The 23,636-nt window shown below is 29.2% G+C and overlaps 2 protein-coding genes across 6 annotated transcripts in view; one reads left to right on the top strand and one right to left on the bottom strand.

The window, feature by feature from the left end:
- Positions 1 to 5,515: 5,515 nt before the first annotated feature.
- LOC107450759 (Monopolar spindle 1) lies at positions 5,516 to 7,338 on the bottom strand. The gene has a single exon (XM_016066652.3). It carries the CDS (start codon positions 7,201 to 7,203, stop codon positions 5,656 to 5,658), a length of 1,548 nt encoding a protein of 515 aa, XP_015922138.1. The 5' UTR covers positions 7,204 to 7,338; the 3' UTR covers positions 5,516 to 5,655.
- Positions 7,339 to 7,378: 40 nt separating this feature from the next.
- Positions 7,379 to 23,636, top strand: part of LOC107450760 (D-ribitol-5-phosphate cytidylyltransferase) — a 34,635-nt gene continuing 18,377 nt past the window's right edge. Inside the window, exons 1-7 of one of the 5 annotated variants that reach the window (XM_071178956.1) lie at positions 7,379 to 7,680; positions 9,942 to 10,184; positions 13,058 to 13,384; positions 15,721 to 15,856; positions 19,394 to 19,566; positions 21,640 to 21,740; positions 22,565 to 22,714. In XM_071178956.1, coding sequence (XP_071035057.1) covers positions 9,962 to 10,184; positions 13,058 to 13,384; positions 15,721 to 15,856; positions 19,394 to 19,566; positions 21,640 to 21,740; positions 22,565 to 22,714 — 1,110 coding nt within the window. In that variant the 5' untranslated portion in view covers positions 7,379 to 7,680; positions 9,942 to 9,961. Of the gene's footprint in view, positions 7,858 to 9,941; positions 10,185 to 13,057; positions 13,385 to 15,720; positions 15,857 to 19,393; positions 19,567 to 21,639; positions 21,741 to 22,564; positions 22,715 to 23,636 lie in introns of all 5 variants that reach the window. The other 4 variants (XM_071178957.1, XM_071178958.1, XM_071178959.1 and 1 more) reach the window with 4 other exon arrangements.

Below are 23,636 nucleotides of genomic sequence, written 5' to 3'. Positions count from 1 at the left end.
TTTCTCTGAATAAACATACCTTTTTTTGACAAATTCAGAATCCTGACCTCCAAATAGTTTGATCCCAACCTCATTGTTAATTTTACTTTTCGTGTATTTTACCATATCTAGAGAACTTTTTGCATGCAATTCCAAAGATATTTTCAAGCAAAAAATAACTTTCGGCAAATATTTATTATTTAATAATAGTAAAACAATTTTTAATTGTAAGGTATGCAATTTTTTACATCATTTTCAAGAATGTAATTATGCATGGCGAAATACAAAATGTGAGCGAAATCTATCAAATAAGATATCGAATTTTAAAATTCTATTTTAATTTTTTAACTTAAAATATGGTCTGCAATATTTAATTAGCATATTTGAGGTCAACCCCTTCACTCCTTTAAGATTAAGTCCTAGAATGTGAAGATCCGATCATAAGCTATTCAGGGTGGTCCATTTATTTCTTTGCACAGTACAATTATAATTTGTGTAGTGTTTAGGTTCTTACAAGTGGCAGGCAGAGAGGGGTCTAAATGTGAAACCCCTTCTGGCATTCAAAAAATCGATTTTTATTACAATTTTTATGAAAAAACTATTTCAAACCTATTGAAGTTTTAAGGTGTGTTAAGAATAAGCAGTAAAAGTATTATATTAAAATATTCTCTATAAATTTAAATCTTTTTCTTATTCCTATAAGATTTAAATTTATACGTTTGAGAGATAAAAATGAAGGACATTTTGTCGGGAAAAATTAATTCCTTACCATAATTTCTACTTACATTTGCACTAAAAATGAATTTATAATGGAGAATTTGAAATTTTTTTTTTTTTTAAAAAGATTTTTGTTCCCTGTCTAGTGATTATGCTTCTCTTTTCAGGGACAACTACCCCCATTTTTGCATCCCACTGATTTTTACGTTCTCATTTAAAAGGATTTTAACTGAGAATGAAATTATCATTTAATTTGAAACTAATTCAATGCCCTCAGACATTGGGAAAAGCTATTAAGAAAGCGAAAAGTGCATTCCCCTAGAAAACATTGTAATCTTCTACACAGACTCTGTGAATCTGTAACCTTACTACCAAAACAAAAGAAACAGCCCAGTAACAAAGTTTCTGATGAAACAAAAAAATTTGTAATAAATTTCTACTTATCTGATAAAATTTCTTACCAGACTTCTGGTGGAGCTGAGTGCTCGATTGTCAGAGAAGATAGACAGAAAGTCCTCAAAGCAAAAAAAAGTACTCGCTGGGCACCTTGATGGAAGCATATCAAGTTTTAAAGCAGTTGCATTTGAACATAATTGGCAAATCTAAGTTTGCTGTACTACGACCTATCTATATTTTATGCGTAGATAAAACACCACTTGTGTGTTTACGTGTTATTCATGAAAATGTGAATTTACTATTAAAATCACATAGTTGTTTGTTCAATAATTGCATAGAATTACTAAATATACCTACTAGCGACAACTGACTGTGTGAAAAATGTAAGAATAATTTCCTTTTTATGCAGTTTGTGATAAAAATTCTTGATGATCATTTACAAGAGCCTGTAAAGTGGTATCAGAGGAACAAAAATAACAGAAGCAAAGATTGTGCTCAGTTTCTTAATTAAGGTACACGGTCCAATGTAATTGATGAGTTCGAATTAGAAAAATTTATATGGACTCGTAGGCAGTGACACTGCTATTGCTTGGCTTCCTCAACTAGATTGTATGGAGAGAAAAAAAAAAGGACTATATGTAGCATGACAAATATGCAATCCACACTTTCAATGAAATCTTTTTTGATAAATTTAAATGGTCGACATTGAAAGAAATTAAAATTTTTAGTGATGGGCCATTATCCCAATTCAAACAGATGTATACACTTTGCAATATCATCAAAATCTATTGGCAATTTTACTCCATGACTCGCAGGAAAGATGTAGTTGATGGGCTGCTGTAAAGAGGGTTATATGGGCAGAGGAATGAGAGCATTTGTAGAATGCGGTGGAAGTAATCCAGTGGCCCAAACAGGATATTGAAAGGGATGTTGCTGCATTTGAAAAACATATGTTAAGTATAAAAGGTATAACAAATCCATTGTATAAAAGTTCAAAGGAATCCACTAAAGAAGGAGAAAAGTTTATAGAATTGGACCAGTATGAAAATCTAAAGAAATTCCAGGTTTTTCCTCTATTGATGTTGCAAAAGGTAGTTTTTCAAGTATAAAAGTTCAAGAAAAAAATAGGATAGTAAATTTTGTTGCCCAAATAACTGAAATTGCGAAAGAAATGTACATATTGTTTTTTTTTAACACGGTCTGGTAGAATAAAAACTTTCAAATATAAGTACAGTACAGAACCTGTTATCCGGAAATCAGAAAACCGGAACGAAATTCGATGAATGCCATATAAAAAAAAAATTTTTTTTCCTCATAAGATTTTAGGATTTTTCTTTCTTTTTAGAAAGATGTTTACCTTACCATCATTTTGGAAATAATCATTAGTGTATTTCTTCATCGTTTTTTCTACTTTTTAAGATTATTTCCAAATTTTTTTTTTTTAGTTGGGTTTAACAATAAAAAAAAACAGCTTTTTGTAGTGATTCAGAAAACCGGAAAAATCAGTTATCCGGAATAGCGACGGTCCTGATCGTTCCGTATAATCGGTTCCCTACTGTACAAAGATGTAACATGGGTCACATGTCAGATATTATAGCAGTGCTGCGAACTCTAACTTTAAACAACCAAACTGTCACTTTTGACACTGATATTTCCCTTTAACTATTTGTCAAATTTGTGAAATACCCCGCTACATTTTCAGGTCCTCTCTGTTACGATGCATTATTTAAACTAAATAAAAATGTGTTTACAATTTTAGAAGTCTTATAATAATTTATTTTACTTTGAAGAGTGATAATTTAAAAATAAAATGTTCTCTGAAAAGAAAAGAAAAAATCCACAAAATATTAAAAGAGATAATGTTTATCAAAAACGTTTTTAGCAATGCAGCACTATTATAAAAATGCCTGTAAAAACAAAGATTATATACAAAAACAAAATAGAAAAAATAAAAATCAATCTAATTTTTGAAAGAAAATTTTAAAGCTAAACATTTCAGTTTTTCAATTACCATATTTTCAAAAAAAAGTTACGATTAAAGTCCAATAAAGACTCCTTGAATTGCCGCATCATAATTAAAACATAAGTTTTTAGAAAAAGTGAGATAAAAACCTAAAAAAAAATCTTAATTTTTAAACAATGGATTTAAAGCCAAAATCTTAATTTAACCTTTTCACATTGCCATATTTTTAAAAAACAGTTACCGTAAAAGAATAACGTTCATTAGAGACACAAACGCTCTTTAAAAAATGCTGTCATAATAAACACACTGATAAAAAAAAAAGGTTAATAAAGAAAATCAAAAGATAAACAGAATTTTTTTTTCTTAGTTCTGAAATATAACTTTAACAAAGAGAATCTCTGTATTCTATGTTACTAGCTTAGCTATCTGTTTTATCATACAAAAAAAAAAAAAAAAAAAATGACAATATAAGAATGAAGTCTAATGGAAAAGCTCCGTTAACATACTTCACTTTAGTTAAAACAAAAAACCAAAAATGTGATAAAAGTTCTTAATTTTTAAAATATGAAGCGTTTAAAAAATGATGAAATACTGACTTGCTCGAATATGATTATAAAAAAGTCAGCATTAAAAAACTCATGGTTCAATTTAAAGCAGGGTTGGAGTTTTGGACGTCCTAAACTGGTTTTGGACAGGACATGTGGCTTTTACTGTCTTAAACTGGGTTTGTCCTAAACTGTCCAAAACCTTGAACTTTGGTAAAAGGTAAAAATTCTATAGGTGTAACCATTGTACACATAATAATTACATGTATCAATAAATATTTGCTATTTTTTATACATTTTACTATAACTTATTAAAAGAAAATATAATATAATTGGAAAAAGTTTATAATTTTTGAAGCTCCACAATTCATTGAACAACAAAAGTGAATACCTAATCCTTTAAATATAAATATGCTTTTAATACTGATTAAAAATAATTTTTGCATAAGGATAAATATGGCAATATTAAAAAATAATAATTTTTCTTAAAAAAAATACTAAATTTGTTCAAAAACTAACCTTTTATTTTTCAGAATATTTTTTTAAAATTTTTTTTATAATTTCTGCATTACAGGATTATAAAAAAGACATCTATTTTAAAAAAAATTGTTTTTAAATATAAATATATTAGTTTAAATTGAAAATACAAAATAACTGAAAAATGTATTAACAGTTTTGAAGGGCATAACATCAGTTTCAGTTACTGACACTTGTGATGTATCACCACTATGCTAAAAGAATTGAACATGAGTGAAATAAAAGTATTCTTGAATAGTACTATAGATAAATAAACGTGTTTATGACGAACCAAGCACTTAGTACATAATATTTTAACCTGTATGGCAAGGCCAAACTGCAGCTATGTACTATTGAATGAGAGGACCAATTGAATGAACTTGATTACTGATTAATCTTCCTTTGCTTAAAACTGAAGAGTCAAACAATATTAATAAAACACTATACTTTTAAAAACAAATATTCTCTAGTATATTTAATTACTAATATGTTATTAGTTCTATGTTTTTTTTACCTCTTAAATATTGTTCAGATAAAATTGTGACATAATTTGAGTAAAAGGGTTTTGGACAGGACGGTTTAAACCATTCTGTCCTAAACCTTGCCAAACCTGATTTAAAGTAATCTAGCTTTCTTTAAATTTTGCTTTCCATGCGTCGTTCATAATATAAATTAACAAGCTTTTGAATAATGTATAAATACAAGTTTTTAAATAATGTTAAATAACAAATATGTGTAAAAACTATTTCTAAAAACCTATAGTAAAAAATACAATTTTAGATTTCCCCCCCAAAAAAACTTTATTGAAAATTTTTTTTCCAAATAACACTTAGCCGAATATTCATTACATTCCTAATAACTAATGTCAATGTAACTTTTATTTGCATTCATTCGCATTCATTTGCACAAAGAGCTGCATTAGTGAAAACTATTAACTAACAAGAATTTCATGCAAAATGTCTTTATTAACAAAATATCATGAAAATTGTTGTATATGAAAATATTAATATAAAAGAACAAGTATTAAATTTTTTTTTCAATCTAATAACATATAAAGCTATTACTTTTCTTATTTATGGGAGAAGTCTAATTGATAAAGCAGCATAAAGAAAATAGGGTTCTAAAATAGACATAATTACAAAATGCATATAAGTTGCACATAAAGGATTTTAGCAGCATAAAGGAAACAGGATTCCAGAATAGACATAATTATAAGTTATATATATACATATAAGTTGCACATAAAGGCTAGCATATTTTTATATTACACATTATAATACATACTTAAAAGTTGATAATTTTTAAAGAAATTTTTCTCAATATTTTAGCAATAGCCATAGAGAATTAAACTAAAAAGATTATTTAATTTTGCTCAATTTAAAAATCATAATCTACTTGCAGTTGGTTAGAAGTCAAAAACTTTAAAAATTGTTATGTATTTTAAAAATAAAGTTTGAAAGATCAAGTACTTTTCAATCTACTATCAAAAACTTGATTTATAAACACAGTTTTATGGAAAGCTTATTGTAGATAAAAGAATCAATTTTCTTTGTTAGCAGACAGTTCTTGTACCATTTTTGTGATATAACTCATTCTTCTAGGAGTTAACACCTGCATTTGTTCCATCACATTCATGAGTTGACTGTTTGATGCAGAAGTTTTATCTTCTGTTAGATAAGGATGACGTAAGAGTTGTTCAACTGATGCTCTCTCTTTAAGATTTCTTTTTAAACATTGCTTCATGACATCTACAAGGTTTTTATCATTCAAAGGTTGGAAAACAATCTCGTAACTGGGATTCATAATTGCATTGATCTTCTGCATCAGGTTTTTAAGGTTATGAAAGGGCGTGTGACCGTAAACTAAGTTATACAGAATGCATCCCAAAGACCACACGTCCGACTTGACGCCGACTTTAAATAATGCTTGCTTGGCATCAGGAGTAGACATTTGAGTGATCGCTTCTGGAGACATATAGTTTAAAGTGCCAACTTGGGTGTCTCGAAAAGTGCTGGTTTTGTCATCAGGAACTAATGCTGCTATACCAAAATCTATGAGCTTTAGATTTCCTTCTACGAGTAAGAAATTTGCTGGTTTTAAATCTGAGTGCACAATTCCATATTTATGGATGTCTGCAACAGCTTCTAGCATCTGTTGCCAATAAAATTTTATCATTATAGGAGATAAACGTTTTAATTTTGCTTCATTGGAAATGTACTTGGCAAAATCAATATCTCCCCTTTCTAAGACCAAAAATAACTCATCTTCTCGATATTCGTAGTCATACATTTTGATGACTCGGTTTGAACCCTGCAATTTCTTAAGATACTCAATTTCTTTACGATATCCTTCTCGAATTGAAGGATCTGTGTTTTTTAGTTTTACACATTTAACAGCTATTAAATTCTTCTGTTCATCAAACGCTGAAAACACCTTGCAAGATCCACCTGATCCCAGAAGGGACAGAACACTATAACATTTCCCATTCACTATTATAACTTCATCATCAGAAATTGTGGACAATTTTTTCCTACGAGCGCCCGTTTCAGCTGGTATTTTAAATTCTGATTGTGCCATCAAATTCATCTTCACAGACTTATCTGGAATAACTTTTGCAAACCTGGATGCTTTATTTTCACTCTGAGGCAACAAACATTGGATATCTATATTACTTCTGAATGCTGAAGGTTTGCAAGTGGAGAAAGATTGCCGAGGAGCTGGTTTCCAAGGAGTAGAATCGACAGTTTTGAAATTCATTCCTCCCCTTCTTATTCCTAAAGCATTTGACGCTTTAGACACGAATTCAGGCGTCTTTACAACTTCGGGTGATTTTTCTGTTTTAACTTCTTCTTGAGTCTCTTCTTCATCATCATCACTGAATTGTACGTTCGGATCTATATAAGTTGGAATTTGACACAATATATCGTTACCGCTTCTTATTCTTTTATAAATATCCTCTTTAATTCGTGCACGATCAGATGGGTGTGTTACAGAGGAAAAAAAGTCAGAGGACGACGAAGTTTCTTTTTTGGCCATTATGTATGATGGAGCAGACTCATGGTTAAGCAAATTTATTTTATTTTCCATTTTTTAGCTACATTTATCATGTATTTTATTTTTTACGTCTTTTTTAAAAGAATAAATTAAAACAAAACACTAACGAAAGGAACCTTTTGTCTGTCAAACATATTTGTTTTTAAATTTCCCAGTATTGGTTTGTTGCCACAAATAATTTCAAAACAATATACAAAACCTTGGCCGAGTACAATGCTAATGCAGCCGTCATTCTCTTAATTATATAAAATTAAATATTTATTTGGCTTCTTTTAATTTATAATTTCAGTAGAAACATGTATTAGAAATATATGTAAGATGAAACATATATTTGAAATATTGAACAAAATATTATTGAGTGGCAGCAGTAAGCACTTTATTAGTAAACAGACCAGTGGATTAGTGTCAATGATAATTTCAGATTTTTCTGATATTCTTTTATTAATACTTAATGAAATAAAATTATCGAGCCCTTGTGTTTTGAAATAACGGTGACACTCAGCCACTAAGGTATCCTGTTAATTAAATGGAGCAACAGTTTCTTAAGCATAGATTTAATGTGAAGTAATTTCAAAGAGTTTAAAAGATTAAAAAAACAAAATAGGATATAGTTTGTTTCATTGAGGGTTGGTATTTTGTCCGGATGAAACTGGGCATGAACTCATTTACATAAAATATTAAAAAGCTGTAATTATTTTAATTTCTTAAAAAATTCATTTCATTTATTCGTTTTTGTATATGAGGCTTTTTAGTTTTCACATATTAAATTTAGTTTTCGCATTAAAAACGGTGGATTAAGTAACTTGAAAGTTTATCTTATTTATACTTGATAGCAATAATAGTTTTCTTTGCTAAATATAATATTTTTCGCCTATTTTGGCCTAAATGAATACAAAATAATGAAAAAAAAATATGTTTAATAAAAATTTTGCTTCAAAAGGATAAGCTATTTAAAAGTTGTTTCAATAATTGATATTTCTTTTTGAAAAAGAGTTTCTTTACTTAGATTAGATTGAAAGAATCCTATTTTCTACAACATATTTTTTTTTCACACTGGAAGACACATTTTTTTTTCACACTTTTCATCCTGGGTTTCAATCTATTTTTTAAATGAAGACAAAACAAAAACTAAAGGAAAAAAGCTTTTTATCTCATGAAATGAGATTATAAATTTTATATTGAAGTTTTAAATAATGTAATGTGTATTAAGTAATACAGTCAATTGTTGATAATAATTAAGTTGACCAAATATGTTGTATCTATTAATTATGATTAACATTTTGATCGTGTAGATTTAAACTTAAGATACAGCATAAGCAGAAGAAACAATAAGTAAGACTGATTTAAGCTACCGATTGAAAACTAAGAAGTTTAACCTAAAAAAATAAAAATTAATTTGAGATGATCGAAAGTTAATTCCAAGGTAAAATAATGGTTGTTCCTATTAGAGTTGCGAAGTTTATTAATTGTTAAAAAAGAATCTGGATTACATATTTACGAATTTTGTGCCATTTACCGAATAATCAGAACATACATAATTTAAACATAATATAATTTTAAAATAAGTTACTCATATGTTAAATTTAAGGGGGACTGTGCTGTCTCCGCTTATTAGCCGCAGATCGTCACAGATCGAGGTGAGGGGCTATCCATGCAGTGTTTTCATTACAGAAAAAAAATGGGAGAGAATTTCTCACCCTTTCTCAAAAACAGGGTGAGATTTCAAAAAGATAAGTGAGATTTCTAAAAATTAAAAAAACACGAATAGACAAGGAAAAAAAAATTTTCTTTTATAATATTACATTTTTAACATCTTCTAATTGAGTATTTTTGCTGCATCATCATATGGAAAATGTTCTATATCTACTTTTTCATCAGCTATTATATTTATTTGGCTGAAAAATATTCGTATTTGTTTCGTTTTGACCGTTTCTACCAACATTTGTTTCATTTTCATTTGTCTGTTATGAATTAGAAGATGTCGCCTTAACAAGGTATTTGTCCATCTTACATTCATGTACAAAAAATATAAACGTCTTACATGAAGAAACCTTACCTACGGTGAGCACGTGATTGCAGAGAAATGTGTTCTGAAAGGGGTTCCGTGGCTCGAGTGAGGGGGGGTGTTCTGCTGTTCGCACCGGTTCTGAACAATACTGGTAAATAGGGAAACTAGATAACAAGGACCGATGTTCAAAATAATGAAAGATCAAGGAGGAAAAGAGAAACAGATTTTATTCAAAATGGCAAAAGACGCAATTTTTTTCAAAATTCGCTCATTTTGAAATTTATTAATAGAGTGCGCGAACTTCTCACATTAATCATTTTTTATTGCGAGAAAAGAAAAAAATATGCGAGATTCTCGCTCTGCGATGGTACGGCTTTAAAACCTTTAACGCAAAACCATTCTGCTAACCGATCTCAGCTTGAAGGGAGGTTGTTAAAAATTAAAGTGCTATAAAATCGGGATTTAATTAAAGTGCCTAAAAAAGAAAAGGATTCTCGAATATAATAATTATTAAATCGCTGGCCTTATTCCAACTTAATTATTACTAACAATTGACTTAATACACGTAACATTATGGGTTGCTACTAATGTATGTGAACTCAATCTTACTTATCTTTTCTTTCCTTTATGCTGTAACTTATGTTTAAATCTATGCCATCAAAATGTTAATCGCAATTTATAGATACAACAATATGACATTTTTATTATAATTATATGTATCACATATTTGCTTTGTATCTCTGGAATCATTTTATGCTTTCAGGGGAATTTCTGTGCAGAAGGATGTCTCAATGTTCTATTTGCGCTTTATCATTTACATTGAAAAAGAACCTCTACCAGCACCTGAGAAATAAACATAATGTTGAGCCTGAAATTTCTGGAAAAATTACATGCCCTTTGAATTGTGTTAACAAGTTCCGCACTCAGAAGGAACTGAGAAGTCATTTGGAGTCTTTCCATCATTGTTCATTGGAGCAAGAGGTTCAAGAATTTCCAGACTATGAAAGTAATCTTATTTTGTTTAAAATCATACCCTAATGACAACTGTGTAAGAATTTTATTGCATGACTATTACAGTGCAACTTCAACTTACAGGGTGAACACCTCACATCCCAATAAATTTTCAATAATATTAATGACTAATTCATATCTGGACATCCGTTTTAGGAAACGTCTACTTACCTGACACATTTCAGATAACAAAATATTCAAATCTTTTTTCCATTATTTATTTATTTTTCCTTTTTTATTTGTTACTGTGGGGAGATATAGAAACCAACAATGCTAATCTTCATCAATCAAAGGCTACTTCAAGATTAAATTGAGTTAGCATGTCTTATAACTAGTGAATTGATGTTTAGTAATCATAGTAATAGTTTCGCCAGAATTTTATCAGGGATAGAATTCCATGAACGAATATTACTAGTTGTCGTATTTGTGAAGGATCGGGAGTGCTGTGTCGAGTTCACCGGATTTCGAGTGCTTGTGGTGAGGGCAGTATTGAGTTCACCAAATTTTAAGTGTTTGTCGTGCGAGCTATATTAAGTTCACGGTTGTGTGTGTGGTCTCTCTTGTGCTGCTATTAGCAGTCGAGTGTGTACACAGGGTGCGTAGTGTTTTTAAAAAGTGCTTAAAGGTGCTTATTTTGGTTTTTTAAAAGCCCTTAAGGGTGCTTTTTTCATTGAGTGTTTTTAAAAAGTGCTTAATTTTCTCTTCTTCAAAATGAGATTTTTCCTTTACTATGTTGATTTTCGCTTCGAATTATGCAAAAAGACGCAGTTCACATTGTTCTATTCCACATTTTCACAATTAATTCAACACCAATCTATTTTGGCGTATTGTCAGTCCGTAGCGTATGAAAACGCCATTCGTTTTACTTGATTCAAAAATTCATGATTTTTGACAGTTGCAAAAACAATGCCTAAAGGTTTTTTTAGTATATTTTTTTTCACTTGACGGTTAAAACAAGATAAAGCCGTCAATTGTCAAAAACTTTCCAACCCTGCCTAATTGTGATATTTTTTTAAAGTGCTTAAAAATATTTTTTGAGTGCCTGAAAGGTGCTTATTTTTTGTTGAATAATTTAGCTACGCACCCTGTGTACAGTATGCCAGTGTGTGTAAATAAGACTGAGAATCAACAGCACGCAGGTCAACTGTTCATTATGAACCATCCATCTAAATAGGTGTGTCCTAATTGAAGTGGGCGTTATTTTCAAGGTAGGCGAGTTCATTTCATGCCTGCAGGTCATTCATGTGGGGAGAGTAGAAGTCGACAATGCCGACCGTCATCTATCAAGAGGTACCTCAAGATTGATTTGAGCTAGCATATCTTATATACTAGTCAATTGATGTGTAATAATCATAGTGGTAATTAACGCCATTGTTACAAATACTTATTCATAGTTAAAACTTCTTTTTTTTATTTCTACTTGACGCGTTTTGGATAGCAAAACATTTATATTGCTTTAATGACCTTTAACACACTTAAAGAGTTGTTTAAAAGACGAAAATAGTTAAAGAAAATCAAAAAAATTTTTTTTGAGAGCAATAAACTGGGAATGTAAATGAAACTGAATATTATAGTGTTAGAAGGAACAGTCAGGTTTGGTTTAAATTGTAAGTACAACCTTTTTTTAAAATTGTAGCACAGCCTGGCTATTGTAGACCACCAGTTGTACTACCAGCCATAAGCAAAAGGTTAATTCTGTTTCTTATTTAATATATATTTTTTAAAGGAAATAGGATTTTTTTTTTAAAATTTCAAGTTTATTTTTTTTACATTGTTTTTATTTGAATATCTGTGCTGGTAAATCTTTGGTTAATTAATGTCATTTAACTGATAACAAAACATTGTAAGAAAATCGACACTAATTATCCTATATTTATTTATTTTATTGAATAATGCATGTTTTGATCAATGTTCACCTTAAAAATCTGTTGGATTGGCCGAAGTCCCTACAATTTTGGGTATGGGACAATCTACTGTATTATTTTCTAGAGCAAACACTTTTTGACCTGTTATTTTGCTTATCAAAAACTGTTTTAATCCCCTTCATGACATGCATTCATCATTTTTATAAATTATTTTTGTTTTTTTTAGCACAAAATTTTTCATAGGTATAATTATTTTTAATGAAAATAAGCAACAGAATAAGAAAGGAGACAATTTTTTGTGGGAAGAATGAAATTTCAAAACTAACTTTCATTTGGATTTTTAACTATTGATTGGCTGCATTATTGTGAGTTCTTTAAAGTATTGGATTACATNCCCTTCTACAGAGGATCAAAATTGTGATGGCATGTCTTTGGATCATCCTCAGGGATGTTTCCCAGACCGTCGCCAATAGTCCATTGTGAAGCTCTAGTGCAACGTAAATGAACAAATCAAATTAAAGTATAACTCAACCATTCATGGCTAAGTATTATGTGTAGTAAGTATTATACTTAAAGTTATTTCATATTATGAAGTAGCTTCTATTATCATTTGAATTCTGAATCATTCTTTAGTAACTCACTCATTGAGCACATTTAATGATAATTCAAGAGATTATTGTGTAACTTAGATAGTGTTATCCCAACAAAAAGGATGGAACTGAAATTTGAATTAAAAACACTAAAATAAATAAAAATGTATTACAAAACTATGATGAGTTGAGACAATTTATAACAAACTTTGATTAGATGTTTTTTTCTCTTTTGTATCTTTATGAAAAGTGAAGTATCTAAGATGTTATAGGTGAACTATATATGCAGTAGTAAATGTTATGTGTATGTACTAAAGTAATTACTTATTTCGAGTGATGTATTTAATTATCATATTAATTTAGTTAATATAACATAACACAGAGTTAATGTTATGAATATCATTATTTTTTAGCATTTGAATCTTGGAAAAAAGGACATGAAGCTTCTTCTGGATATTCTTATATATGTAGGATATCTAAAAAATTACGTCAAACTGGAGAATCTAAAACTCAATACATTTGCCATCGATCTGGTGTCCATAGGTCAGCGTCTAAAGGACATCGGAAGCTGAAGAAGGTAGGTTCGAACAAAATTGGAACCACCTGCCCATCTCTTATGGACGTTTCCCACTCACTCTCTGACGGAATTGTCAAAGTCATTTATTATAAAACTCATATTGGCCATGACGCAGATATTGTAAGAACCAGTCAGTATAGGGCGGTACGAAATAAAATTTCAGGTTTGTTTAGAAATTTATATATTATTTTAAACTTTTAAATCCAACTTATCTTTGTATTTCATTGTGTAAGTTGAAACCTGTGTTTCTCAATGAAATCTTCTCCTTCCACCCATATCAAGTTTAAATATATAATTATCGAGATAGATTTGAAGCGTTACATTGATTAAACAACTAAAATGTCAGACAATATTTAATGAAAGTAGTTTTTATATTCATAAAGTTGTCTAAAGCTGTCTAAAGTTATATGCTTTATAGTTAAATAAAATAGATCATATGATTCATGCAGTTAAAAAAGTTGAATTAAAATACCAGAGTTTGTAGAAAAGCTTTAATAAAATAAATACTCAACAGTATTGAAAGAAAGCACATTAACGAGAAAAAAAAGAAACTTGCATAAAGTAACATTTATTTTAGATACCGCAGGCTTTTGATGAAAATATTATCTAAAAACTAGGATAAAAGAGTCAACATTGGATTAAGAGTAGTGAAATTGGCATCTAAAATGTTATTAAGGAAGCTTAAGTTGCCTTTTGCCTCCATTTCATATAAAACTTGTTTTTTTTTTATTTTTATTATTATTACCGTCGTTGAACAGCCGACCCAATTATTTGGGTTTACGGCTACTAATGCTCAACTCCGTAGGAACAGGAAACTCCTAGATCAAGTATTGAAGAAATTTGCCTTCGTGAAAGGCTTTTTTTGATGGAACTAACATGCATTTGTGTTGCATGGAGAGGAAAACCACAAAAACCTCCCAATGTTAGTCAGATGCGGAATTTGCATTGACCAGTTATCGTTGGGATTCGAATTGGAAGGCGGACGCTCCACCCGCTGAGCCATCACAGCTCATAAAACTTTTTTTTTAAAAATTTTATTTTATAATTGTTGTTGAACAGCCGACCCAATTTTATGGGTTTAAGACTATTTATTAGATATTTGCCTTCGTGGATGGCTTATAAAATTTGGTTTGATAAAAATCGATTTGTAAAGCTCTAGACAAAGAATATTGGTTTTTCAAACACTTGCTCTTCATGCATTTTCTGGATTATCTGCAGCCAAAGTGAAGGAAGGTATTTTTGAGGGACCAGTTTTTAAAACTTATGCAGGACAAAAAATTTGAAGCATTGACGCATTAAAAAGATAAATTCGTTGCATTTGAAGCATTAAAAAGATAAATTTGTGATAATTTAAAGAAATTAATAAAGATTCTAACTTAAAACAAATTATACAAATTATGCCTAAAAATTTCCAAAAATTTGGATTCACAGATTACAGTGTTGGCGAAATATATCCTCATTGGTAGATGGATCATGGGTTAAAGTCTCCTTGCCATCAGGCTAGCTGTGTGAGGTTTTTGTGGTTTTTCTTTCCATGTAACACAAATGCAGGTTAGTTCCATCAAAAATTCCTCCACGAAGGCAAATTTCTTCCAATACTTGATCCAGCAGTTCCCTTGTCTTCTGGATCAGGTTTAAAATTTGCTGAACATTAGTAGTCGTAAACTCAAAAAATTGGGTTGGCTGTTCAAAGACGGGCTTAAAATATTACTGTAAGATAAAAACGAATTTCAGAAAACTAAAAATTGAAAAAAAATTATTTTTGAAGAAAAAAAATTTTTTTTTGTTACAATATACTAAAATGCCAAATATGAAAAATTACAATTTTTAATTTTTTGTCGCTTACATTAATTTTTCTATTGTACGGCAGTATATGCACAGCGTACAAACTAAATAAACGGACCATCCTGAATAACTTTTGATATAATTTTTTTTAAGCTCATTTATTGATTTTTTGTTATATCTTCTAATTAACAAGCAAATACTATTTAATTATGGATGGTTAACCGTGTAAAGCTAAACACGGATGGTGCTAGGAGTTAAAATTTGCACGTCAGAGGTAAAAAGCACTATGATCATTTTGTTTATATATATATTTTGTTTTAGAAATGGCTTCAATATAATTTGCTTAATATGGAAAAGTTAATTTATTTATAATGCAGTTTTTATGAGTAAAGACCAATCATTAAAATATCCAATCATTAAAGACCAATGATTAAAATATCCAATCATTAAAGACCAATCATTAAAATATATTGTTTTAAGCTGAATATCTCAAAGTGTGTGAAAGCAATTTACAGTCTGGATTTATAATTCTGAGCATTTTAAAATTATTCTTTTTTAAAATAGGAACAATGTAACAAGTTTAAAAAAAATATTTTAATATTTTTATTCATGAAGTCTTTTTCATAGAGAATAATCTTTTTTGTATCATTTTTTAGTTACTGATTTAGGGAATGTTTATAAATGCATAAAGAGAATAATTTTTATTTATTTTAGTTCCTATTCCTTATGATGTCTGTGTTGTTCTACCAGCTGCTGGTACCGGAGAGCGTATGGGTGTGAATATACCTAAACAATATATACAAATTCACAAAAAACCCATTATATGCTACACTGTTGAATCATTTTTGAGGTAATGATATTTTGATACTACTGTACTGTTATCCTTTGTTTACATATCTTTTTTTTAAAATAGAAAACATTAAGGATTCGAAAAAACAAGGGAAAAAAATATAATTTTCCAAGAATTCGACGCCCTATCAAATTGCAGAATTTCATTTTTAACCCTAGCTTGCGCAATGGAGGTATAAAAAAATAATCACATTTTTCTGCACCAACCGTTATTAAATGTATCCTCAAAATTCTATTTAAGCGTTTCTGTCAATTGGATGTCCAAGTTAAGAACTTGAAATTTCAGCTTTGAGAATATTGATATATTAGGTTTTTTATAAATCCACTTTTGTTTCTCAACTTTCGTTATCCTTCATTTATTATGATAAAAAATTGTTTTATAATTTTGGATAATACATTAATTATTACAAACAAAAATTTTTTTTATTGTTTGTTATGCTTATTTATTTGATATATATTAAAAAAAACAATATTTTTTAATTGAGAGAATTCTAATTCCACAGAGATCTGGTATCATTTGTCGGATATGGAATCATCTGCTTTTATAAAAACTTTCCTTTTGCTAAAAGAAATAAAAATGGCGGATTGTTTATGCATAAGCATACAATTATTTATTTCTGAAAGCTGATGATTATTTTATGAAGCAGATTGCAGCATTCTCGTTTTAGAAATGATATATTTCTGATTCCACTTTGTTTGGAGTTTTTTTTCTTCTGTTTGCAATAAATTTTGTTCTTAATAAACTAGTTTTTCTTATTCATAAATTTTAAACTGAAGTTTTTTTTTTTTTTTTAATTCAGTTGATCTTATTATATCCTGCCTTGTTCCCAGTTTTAAAATTAAATTGGCGCTTCTTTTAACTTTAGTTTCCATTTGATAGTTTTTAAGTGTATTTTCTTGTATTTAATCATTTTTCCTTATAATTAGATATGAAATATGTTGCGTTTTTTAATCGTTAAATTGGTTTTATATTAGTAGTTAATTTGGTGATTTTATTAAATATTTGTTTTTGTCATAATTTGGCTTAACTTTAATTAAATGTATAATATAAATTAATTTATGTATTTGTCATGAAAATTTTTTTAAAAATGTTTTATTCATTTCACCGAAGTGGCGTTGGGTGAAGTAATTGTCAGTGATACAGAGGCAAAACCGTCAAAACTCGGAAACACACATTCTGTGTTTAAAGTAAAAAAGTGTTTATTGTATCATTCATTTGATGTGATATTATTTATGTGTTTTTTCTGTTCAGCTTTATTCTTGTCATGAGCATGCTCTCTAATTTTTGAGAAAAATAGTTTTGGAAAGATATGAAAATGTTAGAAAAAATTCTGGTTTAAACCAAAAATACTGAAATGATTACTCTTTTGTTCAAATCATAAATCTAAAAACATAGGCTATATATTTATTTCTGATATATTTCTAATGAAAAATTTATAACAGCATGGCAGTTTGTTTTTCATTTAAGCTTATGTGTCTGATTTAATGTTGTATGTAAGAAATCTTATGTGTGTCAGAAATCTAAGAAAGTCTTTATTTCTTTTTTGTGTTGGTCACAAAAAATTAGAATATTAAGTGTGTGAGCTGTCATTAAGCATGAAAGCATTAATGTACATGATTACAAATTTTTGAATTTTAAAATACCTTTCTGGTATGGACATCAAAAAGCTGAAACAAACTGATTTATACATTATTAAGAATGGAAAGGTTAAAAACGAATAGTTCATGTCGACCAACACAGCGTTCTAGATTATGTTTTAATTATGCTTATGGAGGTTCAGTAATAATAATTTTATTCATAATAATAACTTTCCAGTTATAGCGAGTTCTGAAATTTATAATTTTGTGTTTAACAAAAAAAATTTTATTTGGGTTCACAATTTTTTATTTGGATTCATTTATTTCAATTTGAATTTTTTTATTACAAAAACTTATTATAGACTAAAATGTTAATTTTTGTATGTAGGAATAAGTTTTAAAGACTTTAATAAGTGATTTAAATTTGTAAGATCTTAACACATTTCAAATGGTTTAACTTAGTGAGCGAACCCAGTATGGTTTGCATAGCCAACCATATAAGATTGCATGGCAATCTTCTGCTGTTAGGGAGTAATAATGAAGTCCATTAGTATACCATATTCTTTTCGTTTTTTTTATTTTTTTTATCACAATGTTAATGTAAAGGTCTTTCTTTTCTAAATGTTTATAAAGAGAGAGATTTAAAAAAAAAAAAGAAAGTCATAACATAGTTTTTTAGTAGTGATTTGTTGCGCTTCAGAATATTGTAACAGTAAATGGAAATTTTGCAACAATTCATCAGATCACAAAATACTATATTGAAAATTTTTGTTGCTAGAGCTTAATTTAGTTTCAATATTTTTCAACCGATTAAAAAAGAAAAATATCACATACAGTAAAACTTCGCTGCAACAATATTTTGGGGACCAAATAAATATATTGTTATATCGAAACCTTCATACTGTGGGAACACAAGAAGATTTTTTTTTAAATTTTAATGTTATATATGTATTAACTATAAATGTATTTATATATTATGCAAAAAATTAATTTGTAGAGTGTCAATTATGGTTAAATATTTTTAAAAAATTAATTGTAAATAAGATAGTAATATAGCAGAAAATAAGATCGTAAATATACCTGAAAACCGTTTTTATTGAAAATAATCCGATATTTTTGTTCGTTTATTCATTTTTTTTACTTTCAAGTCAACCAACAAAGTATGTATTGAATCTAAAGCACGAAAATGATTTCGAATGAAATGAATCGTTTGAATGACATGAATCGTTTGGTGATGAAATTAATCGTTTGTGAATGGTGCTCCACCCACCCTCTATAGAAAAAATTCTCTTTCAGGTGTTAATGTGATGCTTGTGGTCATTTGTGACTTATGGTCAGCTTTTAACATGAAGGAAATGAAATCAGAGAGGGATGTTATATCTGTGACTTCTAAAGAGATAAGGGAGGCGATTCTAAGAAGTGTCAGCAGTGAGTCTTCTTTTGTCAGAAAAGATGGCAAAAAAGGCAATAGATAATAAAATAAGATTTTTTACAATAATTGAAAACCAATAAAAAAATGGAGAAGATAAGGTAGAAATTTGGAAAAAATCGCTTTACAGGGGTTCATTTCTCCAAAAGAATATCGTAGTATTGAGAGGGGCATGACATTAATTCATATGCAAGTATGTCGATACCACGAAACATAATCGCAATAAAGGGAGTTATTGTTGTATTGGATATCGTAGTAGCGAGAGTTCACTGTTTAACAAAAATACTGCTGATACTTAAAAAAAAAATCTATTGTATAGTTTTACATCTACAGTGATTTTTTTTAATACAGTATATTGTAATATTGAGTGAAGATTTTGTGCAAACTCATAAGATCGCAAAATAGTGTGCAAATTTATTAGATATAAAATAATATAAAAAGGACTCATTCTATATTCGGTGTTTTATTTCTAAACTAATTAAGAAAAAAGAGACTTTATTAAAAGTAATGGAATTCTTTCTTTCCCATTAGACTTCCTTACATTAAGAAAGTGGTTGTGGTTGCTGCGCCTGAGAGCCTAACTGTGATGATCCAAACATTGAGCGAGATGTGCGCACTTCAGGGTGAGAAATTGATGGTGACGGAGGGTGGATCTTTTAGGCATCAGTCCATAGAATCTGGATTAAGAGCTATACTCACTTGCTGTTAGTATGCTGTATTAAAGTTTCTACAACCATTATACTAAGGGATTTATTTTTTTTAAAAATTATTTAGAGAATGTAAATTAATTTGTTATTTACAAAATAAAATAAAAAGAACTGGATAAGCCATTTTTAATACAACTTTATTAAAAGTAAATAAATTAACAAAATATAGCAAACGTGTGTGCCTCTCTTCAGTCCTCAGGACTGAAATCAATCTAGTGGTCTAAAAAGTCTAGTCTATCAGTTTAGTTGTTAAATTAATAATTATTCGAGAACTTTTTTTACCTATTTTTTTTCTTAAGAAATGTAACAAATTTTTTCTGCTGAAAATTATTTTAAAAGAATTACTCTTTTTCATAATTATTGCCGTCTTTTCCTTCTGATGTTTTGAAAGGCTAAGGAAAGTTCAGATTGTTTTTATAATGAAATTTATAGAGCTAAGATTATGATGAAGTGAAAAATAAGTAGAGATATGAATGGTTCCAAGGTATTCAGCGATTACTGTAAAATGATATAAGTTAGCTGTTATATTTGTTTCCTGTAAAAATAGGCTAATAAAATGAAGAAAAAGATTTGCTTGACAAAAAAATAAACAAATCATTGATTTGAAGGCCATTCTTGTGGAAAGGTGTATTTTGCAGTCAGTGAGCTATTAATTTCTGAAAATTCTGCTTAACAACGCTAGACCCTCTTAATTAGTCAAAAAAAGTTAGTGTTGAAATTTTTTTGGAATGGCACCCCTGCTAACAAATACGAGTAGATATTTACTAACAAATAAATTTAATTAGTTTCAAAGTGGCCACCTTTGTCCGTGGTGCAGAAACAAAAATGCTTAATGAAATTTTCGTCAATGGGCCACAAGTTTTATACCTTTAGTATATTTTCTGGCTGATGCTTTTAAATGATCAATCTGCCTCATTCCGGCCAAAGTGATTACTTTGTGTAAAGGACGAACAAACAATTTAACACCGTCATTTTCCTTTCTTAAACAACTCTAAAATAGCAGATCTTTTTTCTTTTCTTTTTTTTGACACTGCAAAAAAGGTATTAAAAAAACAGTACATACACTAAAAGATATATTATAAAATATTCTATAGTTAAAGTGGGAAATGAACACAAATTAAATTTTAATTTGTATTTATTTCTTTTTAATAAAACGAAGTTAGTTGACTTCTATTCTATGATGCAATAACTTTCATTTTTTTTTGTCGCACCCTGTAAATTACTTAGAATCTCACTTATGTGTTAACTAATTTTTAAAAATTAAATTGTTTTGCTCTTTTGTTGTAGACAGCATTGAGAAATAGCAATTTAAAATTGTGTCTCGTTTTTTTTTATGAAAAATCTTTGTTAAAAAAAATATTAATGAAAATCTTGTAGCTTATTGTATTTCGTTTTCTGAACTTTTAAAACTTGGGAGATGATGCATAGAAGAATGGCTTATTCCTATTGGTTTTTCAGTAAAATCCTATTTCTTTTGTGAATTTTTTTATTATTACTTTAAAATTTATTAAAAAGTAAACGCTCCTTGTTCAGTTTGATTTTTTGCTTCTGCTGCATGCATGTTTAGTATGAAATCACCCACCGAAGACCTATATTCACAAATGCCTTTTTTCAATCCAGGTAGCAGTGAAAATTTAAAAAAAGCAATTTTAACAGCTCCATTGTTTTTTAATTTAAAATTAAGTTACATTTTAAATTCTAATTAAATTTGAAGAGCCTAAATTGGAATTGGTTTTAATTTAGTGTGTTTCAAAACAAGAGCAGTAAGAAATAAAAAAAGATTTATGACACTACTATGTGTTACTTAAAAAAATATGTAAAATGTTGAAATTTTGACATTGACCAATGTCCCAACCTGTCTTAATTCCTCTCAAAATTGCAAGGCTGATTGCACTCCTGCCATCATTTTGGTAGTCATAATATTGTGGAGCGTTAACCCCCATTACACCTCTGGCCACAATGGGCTGTTGCAGAAATGCTTTTTGCTTTACAGTAAAAAAAAAATTCAAATGGATTTTGGATTAATGAATGTAATTTTTGAAAGGTGTATAAAAACACTTTTTTTTATAGGTGAGCCTTTACCTGAGATTGTAGTGATTCATGATGGAGTGAGGCCTTTTTTATCAGAAGAAATTGTTCATAATGTTGTATCTGCTGCCAAAGAACATGGAGTATGTTTTTTTGTTTAAATTTTGTATTCTAAATATAATTTCTTTTGATAATTACCAAGTATCCCCATAATAACCAACGATTTAAAAATTATTTAAAGTAAGAATTGAAGGAGATGTACGGTGTTTTGCTGAAAAAACCAGAACATTTATCCTCAACCAGTATTCTGGCACAAACTCTCTTACCAAGGTGTGTACGCATCAAGAAGATGCTTTTAAAACAACCCACAATCTTGTTCAGTTTGAACCTTACCTGCTCCGAATCAATATCCGCCAACTTTTCCTGCAACTCTGATTGGAATACTATTTAAAGTCTTATTTTAAATCTTGTTAATATTTTTATTAAATTTCAAGTTTATTGGCCCATTCGCATTTATGTCTACATTCAGACTATTCACCTTAATAGAAACTGCTACTATGGATTCGCTACACTACACCAAGGTTCAAAATGAGTTGCTGAACAGATAGTGCCATTGACTTGAATATCAATATAATATTTGGCGTTACATACCAAACCATTCTAAATGAAATATTTGTCTGTACTTCTGATAATTTTGTCTTTAGACTGTGATTCCCTGTTGCTGCAAAAACTTAGCTTAATGCTGTTTAGAGTTAGCAGAGATATACACTTTAACTTTTGATATACACTTTAACTAATTTTAAATTAGTGAGGGAGAAAAATCTGTTTTCCTAATGACGCCTAAGCAGATCATACATTTCTAACTCTTTTAGTTTTTCTTTAATTGTTTTATTTTGAAATTATTATTCATTTTTGGAACATTTGTAAGTGTTTGTTTCGATGGAACTCATAATTTGATACTGATTAGGCTGCTGGAGTGACTTGTCCTTTGGTGTCTACTGTGATATCGGGTGATGCGAAAGGTTTCTTGGAGAGTTCTTTAGATAGGAATAAATACAAAGCGAGTGAAATGCCTCAAGCCTTCAAATACAATGTAATCTGCAAAGCATATGCTGAGGTGAGAAAATTTATTTTTTATTTACTGTTCAAAATGAATGAGGAAATCACAATTTATTTTAATAATGAAATTATTTTTTTTATATTTCCATTCACAGTGAAAATTTTATGATTTTATCAAAAGTGGCTGAATGCACCTCTGGTGGTCTCTGATGTAGGAAATAATATTATATATCTAGTGACAAATAACAAATATGCTTTTGAATTTAATTTTTTTTTCTGTCAAGGATCTCAATAACACAAAACTACTTAAATTTTTAGCGCTTTATTGACACAGTGGACTGATCGCAATGACAGTCCCGTAGATCAATGAAATCGAGCTTCACTGGTTGCGGTCAGTAGGCGAGTGGGTGACCACTTTGATCAGTCTATGTAGGGACAGAGGGTGCGCAATATCGGTCCTCATTAAACTGTTCTACCGTAAAGTGCAAGATTTGTATGCCAGTCGTCGGGCCACCAAGGTGGAGGAGCCATCCCCTTTGCAGAGGATCAAAATTGTGATGGTATGTCTTTGGATTATCCTCGGGGATGGTTCCCAGACCGTTGCTAATAGTCCATTGTGCAACTCTAGAACGACGTAAATAAAATACCTACCTACCTTTATGGGTACATAACAGTTAATATTTTGTAAATTATGTGTAAAGTAACAATCAAGTAAAAAGGCATTCTCAGTTTTTATTCTATTTTAACAATAAAGTCAGTATTCCTTTGTACAAAAAAACCTTAAAAGCCTTTTTTTTTAAATTAATGCTTTAATTATCTATAACTAACTGTTTTCTTAATTTTCCTGTACATGGAGTGGTTATTTTAAAATTACAGTACAGAACCCATTATCCAGAAATCAGAAAACCAAAAAACCGGAACGAAATTCGATAAATTTTTCCGCCATTTTTTAATTTTTTTTTTTTTTTTTTTTTTTTTTT

The sequence above is a fragment of the Parasteatoda tepidariorum genome, chromosome 3, assembly GCF_043381705.1.
Source record: "Parasteatoda tepidariorum isolate YZ-2023 chromosome 3, CAS_Ptep_4.0, whole genome shotgun sequence".
Lineage (NCBI taxonomy): Eukaryota > Metazoa > Arthropoda > Arachnida > Araneae > Theridiidae > Parasteatoda > Parasteatoda tepidariorum.
This window is presented reverse-complemented; position numbering and strand designations above follow the sequence as displayed.